Consider the following 9,619-nt stretch of genomic DNA (forward strand, 5'->3'; position numbering starts at 1 on the left):
CAAACTGGCAACGAACATTAGAGAACATATTTACAGAACCAATGCGAAGAGAAAATGAGAAAACACAAAGCTTTTTAAATCAGTTTCATACAGATTTATTGATAATGCTTTCATTGTTTGATCTTAGATGATACTTTCATTGTTTAATCTTTGAGGCAAGAAGCAAAGGGAAAGAAAAAGAGGAAAAGGAATGCCACTGACTGAGAAATAACAATTAAAAACCCACTGGGCAAGCCCTTCGGGAGACCCTTTGAGTGGTGGTCCAAATATTTACCGTATTTTTTGGACCATAAGACGCACTTTTTCTTCTAAAAAAAGTGAGGGGAAAAGTGTGTGCGTCTTATGGACTGAATAATGAGCCCCAGGGTTCAGAATATTTTTTTCCCTGTTTTCCTCCTCTAAAAACTAGGTGCGTCTTATGGTCAGGTGCATCTTATGGTCCGAAAAATACGGTAATTTTGCAACCCCGGCCTGAAAGTATTAAAATAACATAGTGCAAAATATAAACATGAGGCGAACACCTAGGAGACAACACCAAGAGAACATGAAGTTGGGAGATTGACCTCGTGAGCCTTCATGGGTATGCTTTCATCTCTTGGTGGCCAACTCTTCCAAGGAAGCTAGCACGACTTGTGTTGTTGGGTGCCATGATAGTAGTGGTGCTGATGATGTCTGCTGCCTTGGTTGGATGAGCATTGGGATGGATTTCCCCATGATCCTTGGCACGGACTACCAGCTGATCCTTGATGTGCTGGAGGTGGGCATGGATTGGCGCATCCTGATGCTGGGCCTGGCTTGGAGCATCCCGAAGATTGGCATGGGTTGGACCATCCTGGTGCAGGGCCTGGGTGGGACCATCCAGGTGCAGGGCCTGGCTTGGAGCATCCCGAAGACGGGCATGGGTTAGAGCATCCTGGCGCTGGGCCTGGTTTGGAGCATCCCGAAGGCTGACAGGGTTTGGTGTAGGAGGAGGATGAGCAGGCTGAAGACTGCTTGAATTGCTGAGACTGCTGGTAAGACATTTTCTTTGGCTTTGGGGGAATCCTGGGAGGAAACAAGACAAACAAAACAGATGGATGGATGGATATAGTTGGGCAGGCGGATAGCCAGATAGATGATAGATAGTCAATCAGACAGACAGAGGAAGAAGAGGAGGAGGAGGAGGAGGAGATTGGATTTATACCCCACTCTTCACATGGAGTCTCAGAGCAGTTTACAAACTCCTTTCCCTTCCCCTCCCCACAACAGTCACCCTATGAGGTAGGTGGGGCTGAGAGAGCTCTTTCAAGAACTGCTCTTTCAAGAACAGCTCTGACAGAACTATGACTTGCCCAAGATAATCCAGCAGCTGCAAGTGGAGGAGTGGGGAATCAAACCCGGTTCTCCCAGATTAGAGCCTGCACACTTAACCATGACACCAAAGCAAATACTGCTTTACACAGGGAGTGATTAAAATGTGGAAATCACTGCCAGAAGATGTAGTGATTGCCTCAAGCATAGGCCTCTTTAAAAGGGGATTAGATAGATTCATGAAGAATAGGTCTATCTGTGGCTACTAGCCATGGTGACTGAGGGGAACCTCCAAATTCAGAGTCAGTCAACCTCTGAATCCCAGTGCCAGGAGGCAACATCAGGGGATGGCCTCGGCCTCTGTGCCCTGTTGTTGGTCCTCCAGAGGAACTAGTTGGCCCCTGTGTGAGACAGGATGCTGGACTAGATGGACCCCTGGTCTGATCTAGCAGGGCTCGTTAGATGTTCTTCTCAGGGAAAGGCCTTGGCCTCTATGCCCTGTTGATGGCCCTCCAGAGGAACTAGTTGGCCCCTGTGTGAGACAGGATGCTGGAGTAGATGGACCCCAGGTCTGATCTAGCAGGGCTCTGTTGTGAGAAAATGTGTGTGTGTGTCACTGCACGTGTCTGTGAATGTGTTTTTACCCATGCCACCCACACTCTCCTCTTGGTTCGTGTGTCCCCTGAGTGATACCTCCTTACCAAAGGCAGAGGTGTAAGCTTGAAAACCGCTAAGTGCTGGCAGAGACACTCCAAGGTCTCTTCTTAAAATAAAACTTATCTATATTAAAAGAAAAACATTCAAAGATTTACCAACGCAGTGCACTCCTATTTCCGAAATGCTGATAGTGAAAACATAGACAATAAACATGCAAGCAAAGTCCCCCCCCCCCAAGCATGCAGAAAAACAAAAGGCCTTCCGGGCTGACTCCCACTGTCCCAGGAGAGTAAAACCTCTCCTGACCCTCCAAGAGCCAGCGAAGGTCTGTTGGATCTGACCAGTATTTATACCAAATGATCAAAGAGGTCCCTCAATAATCAAATTACAGTTGTAAATTAACATTTTGGAGTTTTACAGGAAATTGCTTCCTTGCATCTCACACAACAAAAATTACATTTTACAAGATCAATACAGTGTCATTGTTTTTGTTCTGGTGTTTCCCAAACATGGGAAATAAACTGTACTTTGATGTTATCTCTGAGATGGGGTGTGTGAACTCCTGTATCTCAGGAAGTTAGTTTGTCTTTGGATTGAAGTCTGTCACTCCTCAAAATGGCCTTCATGGCCAGCTGCAGTTTATTTCCTAGGAAATTGTGAGTCTCACACCGGTGGAAATTTACATTGATTCAGATCCTGGGAATGGAATGTTGTGAACTTTTGCATGTGTGACTGAGAAAAGATTTGTCTGGAACAAAGGGTTTGTCAAGAATCATGGGTTTTGGTTCAGTGAAACAGGCCAAGGCTGTTTGCTGTTTTGCTAGCAAAAACAGAGACAGATCCATAGATTTTATAAACTATTTGGTTCATTTTTAAACCCAAACCTATATTTCTAAAATTTTCTTACCACAAGCTCATTAGATGTTCTTCTCAGGGGAAGGCCTTGGCCTCTATGCCCTGTTGATGGCCCTCCAGAGGAACTAGTTGGCCCCTGTGTGAGACAGGATGCTGGACTAGGGTTCTTCATATGTTATTATGTTATTATAGATAGATAGACTCCTATGTACAACTGGCCGTGAAACTCATTATCCAGTTCCAAAATGGCATGCAAATGCATTTCGACTGTACGGTGAACAGACTACCTTGGAACTAGGCATAACTTTCACATGGTCAGTCAAGGATGTTGGGCTGGTAAGAACTTCCTGAAAGTAGATATAACCTTATCTTTCTTTTAAGTTTTTCTCCCCAGGTTTATTGCCCCCCCGCCTCACTTTTCGCCCACTGATCAGGTAAACATTGGCACGCAAGGGCCACCGTTACCGGGAGGTCTCCTGCCATAAGCAGGTAAATCGGAGCCCTCCCTAGGCCTTTTCTATGAAATATGTGCAAACATGCTCAGTATGAGGAAACATAAAATAGCGCAAAACGAAAGAATGTTTCCACAAAGGAGCATATGCAGGTGCCTTTTCCTGGATCAGATCATTGGTTCATCAAGGTCAGTATTGTCTCCTTAACAGGACTCCAGGACCTGAGGCGGAGGTCTTCCACATGACCTACTGCCTGGTCCTTTCAACTGGAGGTGCCGGGGATTTAACCTGGGACCTGCTGCACGTCAAGCAAATGCTCTGCCACTGAGCCACGGCCCCTCCCAGAAGGGAAATCAGAATGGAGATTTTCAGAATGAAACATCAGGAATGAGAAATTCAATAGCATTCCTCACTGAACTATGACGTCAGTTCCAAACCAAACTCCACGCATTAAAGGTATTCTCTTTGGTACACAATGTTTAGCAGACATTTTCTTTATTTGCCATCAGGTCACAGTTAACGTATGGCACCCCCGGGTGGTGTTTGTAAGGAAAGAGACATTCAGAGGTGGTTTGCCTCCATGTCATGAGTCTGGAACTCCTTGGTGGTGTCCAGTGTTCCCTCTAAGCTGAGTGAGTGTGAGCTAGCTCACAATTCTTTAGCTACCAGCTCACAGATTTTTGTCTGATGTCAGGAAGGAGGGCTCCAGAGCAAACTAATTCATGCAGTAGCCAAATCGCTCGCTCACAACTTGAATGCCAGTAGCTCCCAAAGAAGAATTTTGCTCACAAGACTCCACAGTTTAGAGGGAACACTGGCGTCCCATACAAATAAGAACATAAGAGAACATAAGAGAAGCCAATGTTGGATCAGGCCCATGGCTCATCCAGTCCAACACTCTGTCACACAGTGGCCAAAAATACCAGGTACCATCAGGAGGTCCACCAGCAGGGCCAGGACATGAAGACCGGAGGTGATCCTCCTTGGCTTCCACGATCCAATGAGATCAGGCTAGCCTGGGCTACCTAGATCAGGCCTCGATCACTGGAACTTAAGTTAGGAACAGCAAAGTCCTGACCTGGATCTTGTGAGATGGCAATTCCCACCACCAACTAAGTCCTATTGCTCTGATATAAAGAGTAGCCATTTGTTGATGGTCTTCACCAAGACGTGCATAATCAAAAGGAAGTATAACAAAGAGTGCACTTACCCAGAAGAAGATACCAGCACAGATGGATGGAGAAGAATGAATTAGTGGACAAGGAGAGGAAAGGGCTTTTATAGGTCCATCCAGGAAGCAGAGGTGAGTCTTTCAATCCATCCAGGAAGCAGAGGTGAGTCTACAGTGAGCCAAGAATGACACACGTGGAATCCACCCTACTATCACTGATATCCCTTTCTGAATGGCATAGGGCATATATTTTTTTGGAGGAAACCACCCTTTTCCGGAATGATATGTCCCATTTAGTCAGAGAGCAAATCCGGCGTGCCAAAAGTCATAGGAAATGGAGGGGGGGTGATGGATGGAAGTTAATGATGTAGTAATGCCAGGAGACTGCCAAACTTTGAGTTGAACACGGGGATCTTTCATCTCACCGGTCACGTTACAGTGGACGGGGATCTTGCCTGTCCTGGTCTAACAAATACGGAAAATTTGAAAGACAGGGTGACATGATTAACATTCCCTGTCATAGGAAATAGAGGGGGGGGGGTCCAGTGATGGATGGAAGTTAATGATAGAGTAGTAATGCCAGGAGACTGCAAAACTTTGAGTTGAACACGAGGATCTTTCATCTCACCGGTCACGTTACAGTGGACGGGGATCTTGCCTGTCTTGGTCCAAGCAGAGGTCATTTCGGGGGGGATCGCAGGGGATCGCAGTTCCCTCGGGTGAGGTGTGGGGGGCGGGGCACACGATGAAGACCCGTCCCCTGCTTCCGGCCACCCCGCTTCCAGCCCTCATTCAGCCAGGAGGAGGCAGGAGAAGAGGGAGGCAGGAGAAGAGGGAGCCTCTCCCCACCCCTGCCTGCCTGGGGCCAGGGAGGGCCTTGGCGGGGCTTCCTCGCACTCCCTCCGGCCTTGCAGGTCCACCGCTGGGTGTGGCATATGCTAATGAGTTATGCTAATGAGTTCCCCTAGCTCTTTTTCTACGAAACGACCGCTGGGTCCAACAAATATGAAGACTCTGAAGGAAAGGGGGACATGATTAACATGCATCTGGATCAATGAGGTCTATCCTTGCTGAAGTGTTATGGTTGCTAGCAGGGGTCATTTCGTGGAAAAAGAGGCGCATGAGCTCATTAGCATAACTCATTAGCATACCTTTTTTGCATATGCCACTCCACCTGACATCACCAGAACTGTGTCAGAAGGCAACACCCACCACTGAGGTGCTACTGGACTGTTTTGGATTGCTAGTTATTGGGGGGGGGATGTGCAAATCTGTCCTCACAGAGGAGGGAGAGCTTGTACCTGAATAAAACTTGGTCTTAAAGGTGCCACTGGACTGTTTTGGATTGCTAGCTATTGGGGGTGGGAATGTGCAGATCTGCCCTCACAGAGAAGGGAGAGCTTGTACCGGAAGGTGGGCCGGGGGGAGGGCTCTGCAACTTACCTAGCTGCTTCTTGCTCCTTGTGGCCCAACTGAGGGCTGCTGGGAGCAGGGGACAGGGCTTGTTGCAGATTCCTTCCCCCTGGACTCCTTACTTACGGAGCTCTGCTCCTGTGCGCTCCCGCAGGAAATTACCCCTGGTTGCTAGTTTCCAGGTGAGGCCTGGAGATCTCCTTGATCTCTGGGAGGTGGTGGCAGCTACAAGCATGTATGGCTTGAAGAAGGAATTAGATAAGCACAAGAAAGAAGACCCATGAAACTCACGGGGGGGGGCGTGGGAGCTCCAAACTGAGCTGGCGGAGGAGGAACCAGCAGGAGCAGGTAACCTCTCACGCCCCCCATCCTGCCGGTTCCTCCGTGTCCTCCACCCCCCGCTCGATCTCCCCCGCCTCCCCCCTCAAAACCGAGGCCCGAGCAGCTTATAGCCGCTGGCCCTCACTGCTTCCCCCTCAGCGAGGGCCAGCGGCTTGCAGCCGCCCGGGACTCGCGGCCGCCCGCACCCGCCCTCGCCCCGGACGGCTGGCTGGCTCCAAGACGGCGTCGGCGAGCCCGGCTGCTCCCCCCTCCCAAGTGAGGCCGGCTGCTCCCCCACCCCAGCCGGCTGGCTTCGAGGCGGCGACGGTGGTGGCGAGGCCGGCTGCTTCCCCCCTCCCAAGCGAGGCTGGTGGTGAGGCCGGCTGCTCCCCCCGCCCTCGCCTCAGCTGGCTGGCTTTGAGGTGGATCCAACTCATTTTACCATTGTTTGTTCTGAGTAATCCTTGATTGGTAGGATAGCCATCCCAGGGAGAATGGGTCCTAGTATGGAACAAAAACAAAGAAAAAAACAAAAGGGATGGGCAGATTGGGCAATGAACAACCAGTAAAAAAAAAAAGGTGAGCATGGTTTACTGGAAAAAATTATTAACTACCCTCCCTCAAAGCTGTGCTCTACAAAATCGAAAACACTTCATATAGCCCTAAATTTAAATGAAGCATGATCCATGTAAAAAGAGTGTTGGACTCGAAGGGCCACTGGCCTGATCCAACGTTAGCTTCTCTGATGTTCTCTTATGTTCTTACAACAGATCTCCAGACTATACAGATCAGTTCCCCTGGAGAAAAAGTCTTCTTTGGGGAGTCTCTTCCCTCTCCAAACCCTTCCCTTCCCCGACTGCACCCCGAAAGCTCCAGGAATCCCCCAAACCAAAGTTGGCAATACGATGAAGCCTTTATGCTATGTATGCCAGGACTAGTGATCTAAATACAGCCTAGAAGGTTAACATCTCAGACACCCAGAGGCTTTCCAGCACATTAATCTGCACCTTGAAGACTAACACATTTTTATTCAAGGTATAAGCTTTCGTGTGCGTGCACAGAGCCAGTTTGGTGCGCTGGTTAAGAGCACGGACTCTAATCTGGGAGAACCGGGTTTGATTCCCCACGCCTCCACATGCAGCTGCTGGTTTGACCTTGGGTGCATCACAAGTACTCCCAGAGCTGTTCTGTCAAGAGCAGTTCTCTCAGCGCTCTCTCAGCCCCACCTACCTCACAGGGTGCCTGTTGTGGAGAGGGGAATGAAAAGGAGATTGTAAACTTCTCTGAGACTCCGAGCAAAGGGCGGGTTATAAATCTGACTCTTCTTCTTCTTCTTCTTCTTCTTCTTCTTCTTCTTCTTCTTCTTCTTCTTCTTCTTCTTCTTCTTCTTCTTCTTCTTCTTCTTCTTCTTCTTCTTCTTACTCATTCTGTACCCATTTCCATGGACAGAGGAACAGGGGCAACTGATGCCATATACCGACCCTCCATTACAGTTTGTTCTGCAGTCAATGACACATCTGGTAGAATGTTTTCAGCCCTGGTCCAGTGACGTCTACTGTTGCTATCTGCAACCAGAGAATGAAGACTTTGGTGTTTTTGTTGGGCATCCCCCCCACCCACCGGTGATTCCCTCCTTCCCACCCGATGTGTTAATTGCCATATTTTTATGTCTTTGTGTGTATTGCAGCTATCGTTTTATTTGTTTGAATTATATTTTGGTTGATTCCAAGGGTTTTAAAAAGGTAAAGGTTCCTTTGCTCGAAAGCCGGTCGAATCCGACTCTAGGATTGCGGTGCTCATCTCCGTTTAAAGCTGAAGAGCCAGTGCTGTCCGAAGACATTTCCGTGGTCATGTGGCCGGCATGACTAAACGCCAAGGCGCACGGAACGCTGCTACCTTCCCACCGAAGTGGTACCTATTTATCTACTTGCAATTTCTTGCTTTCGAACTGCTCGGTTGGCAGGAGCTGGAACTAGAGACGGGAGCTCACTCCGTCATGCGGCAACTCGGGTCTCGAACTGCTGAACTACTGACCTTCCACAGCCTGCAGTTCAGCGTCTTAACCACCTGAGCTGTTTCAATTGTAAAATGAAAGTTAATAAATACAGGCCCCGTTCACACAGAAGATTTGCTGCGGGAGAGCGACGAGTGCATGGCGGATTATCCGGGCGCAATCACACCGCAACGTCTGGGAAGTGGAGCGTACCCGTGGCCAACCCGTGGCGTACCACCGAAAATGTGTGATTAAAAACTACTAGATCGAAGGTACTGGCAACCGGTTTGCCACGGGCTGCCTCCAGAGTCCCTCAGTGTGATTGCGCTGGCCGCGCCTTTGCCTCCTGGCCCTTCGCTGATGTCCAGGCGTGGAGGTAGGGAACCGTGGCGTGCTGACGACACGTGGGATCAGGTTATGGCGGCTCTAATTGCGGTGGCACAAAAAGCCTCGCCTGCCCCCTGCGTTATCCGGCCCGTGTGACCGGGGCCACAATAAAGCAGTACCATCGGACCTAAATATTCAACTGTTATCCGTCCCCTGCCCTAGGGTTGCCGGGTCCCCACCGGCAGGAATGGGGGGGGAGGATTGCCAGCTCCAGGTTGGGAAACTCCTGGAGAATTGGGGATGGAGCCTGGGGAGAACAGGGACCGCAGTGGGGTACAATGCCATAGAGTCCGCCCTCCAGAGCGTCCCTTTTCTCCAGCAGAACCAATCTCTGTAGTCTAGAGATGAGCTGTGATCCCCAGGTCCCACCTGGAGGTTAACATTCCCACCCTGTCCCCTCCAAAGAGGTCTGAGGCCAAGGTAGCTGAAGGACCCTCTACTCTTATATGGATCCTAACAGGGTTGCCAGGTCTCTTACCTCTTTACTGTGGGGGAGAAGGTCCGTAGAGTTTTCAGCCTCAATGCTAGGGCATCCACCTGGCAATGAGGTCACCTCATTGCACAGGGCATGTCGGCCCAATCCAGGCACTGTGGGGGTGCGGTTCCCCCTGCCAGCCAAATCCGGGCCAGTGGGTCGGTGGGCAAAAGAGCAGGCAACCCCTCCCAAGGGATCTGGCTGCCCTATGCTCTAAGGTGCGAGCCCCGCACACAAACGACAACCCCTGGCCCTCCCACGAAACAGCAGTACAAAGGAACACAAGAAGCTGCCTTCTACTGAATCAGATAACTGGTCCATCAAGGTCAGAATTGTCTACTCAGACTGGCAGCAGCTCTTCGGGTCTCAGGCAGAGGTCTCTCTCATCACCTACTGCCTGGTGCTTTTTCACTGGACATGCTAGGGATTGAACCCGGGACCTTCTGCCTGCCAAGTAGATGCTCTGCCACTGAGCCATGGCCCCTCCCCATCCTTGGTCCATCAGGATTGTCTAGTCAGACTAGCAGCATCACTCCAGGGTCTCAGGCAGAGGCCTTTCCCATCACCTCCTTCCTGGTCTTTTTAACTGGAGGTTCCGGGGATTG

At 49.8% G+C, this 9,619-nt stretch overlaps 1 protein-coding gene across 1 annotated transcript; it reads right to left on the minus strand.

Annotated features, from left to right (window-relative positions):
* Positions 1–394: 394 nt before the first annotated feature.
* LOC107111152 lies at positions 395–5,108 on the minus strand. The gene is made up of 4 exons (XM_015412080.1): positions 5,022–5,108; positions 4,819–4,890; positions 4,465–4,594; positions 395–1,044 (listed from the first exon to the last, which is right to left on the minus strand). Exons 1-4 carry the CDS (start codon positions 5,106–5,108, stop codon positions 575–577), a joined length of 759 nt encoding a protein of 252 aa, XP_015267566.1. The 3' UTR covers positions 395–574.
* Between the last annotated feature and the right edge of the window lie 4,511 nt (positions 5,109–9,619).

This window comes from Gekko japonicus, unplaced genomic scaffold (assembly GCF_001447785.1).
Source record: "Gekko japonicus isolate JY-2015 unplaced genomic scaffold, Gekko_japonicus_V1.1 scaffold1423, whole genome shotgun sequence".
Taxonomy (NCBI): Eukaryota; Metazoa; Chordata; class Lepidosauria; order Squamata; family Gekkonidae; genus Gekko; species Gekko japonicus.

Excerpts from the sequence above, each read along its gene's own strand:
- LOC107111152 (XM_015412080.1), bottom strand. The coding sequence starts at position 5,108 with ATGACCTCTGCTTGGACCAAGACAGGCAAGATCCCCGTCCACTGTAAC. Across the intron at positions 4,891-5,021 it reads ATCCTCGTGTTCAACTCAAA|ACCAGGACAGGCAAGATCCC; the intron begins GTTTTGCAGTCT and ends CGTATTTGTTAG. Across the intron at positions 4,595-4,818 it reads ATCCCCGTGTTCAACTCAAA|ACTCACCTCTGCTTCCTGGA; the intron begins GTTTGGCAGTCT and ends GGCTCACTGTAG.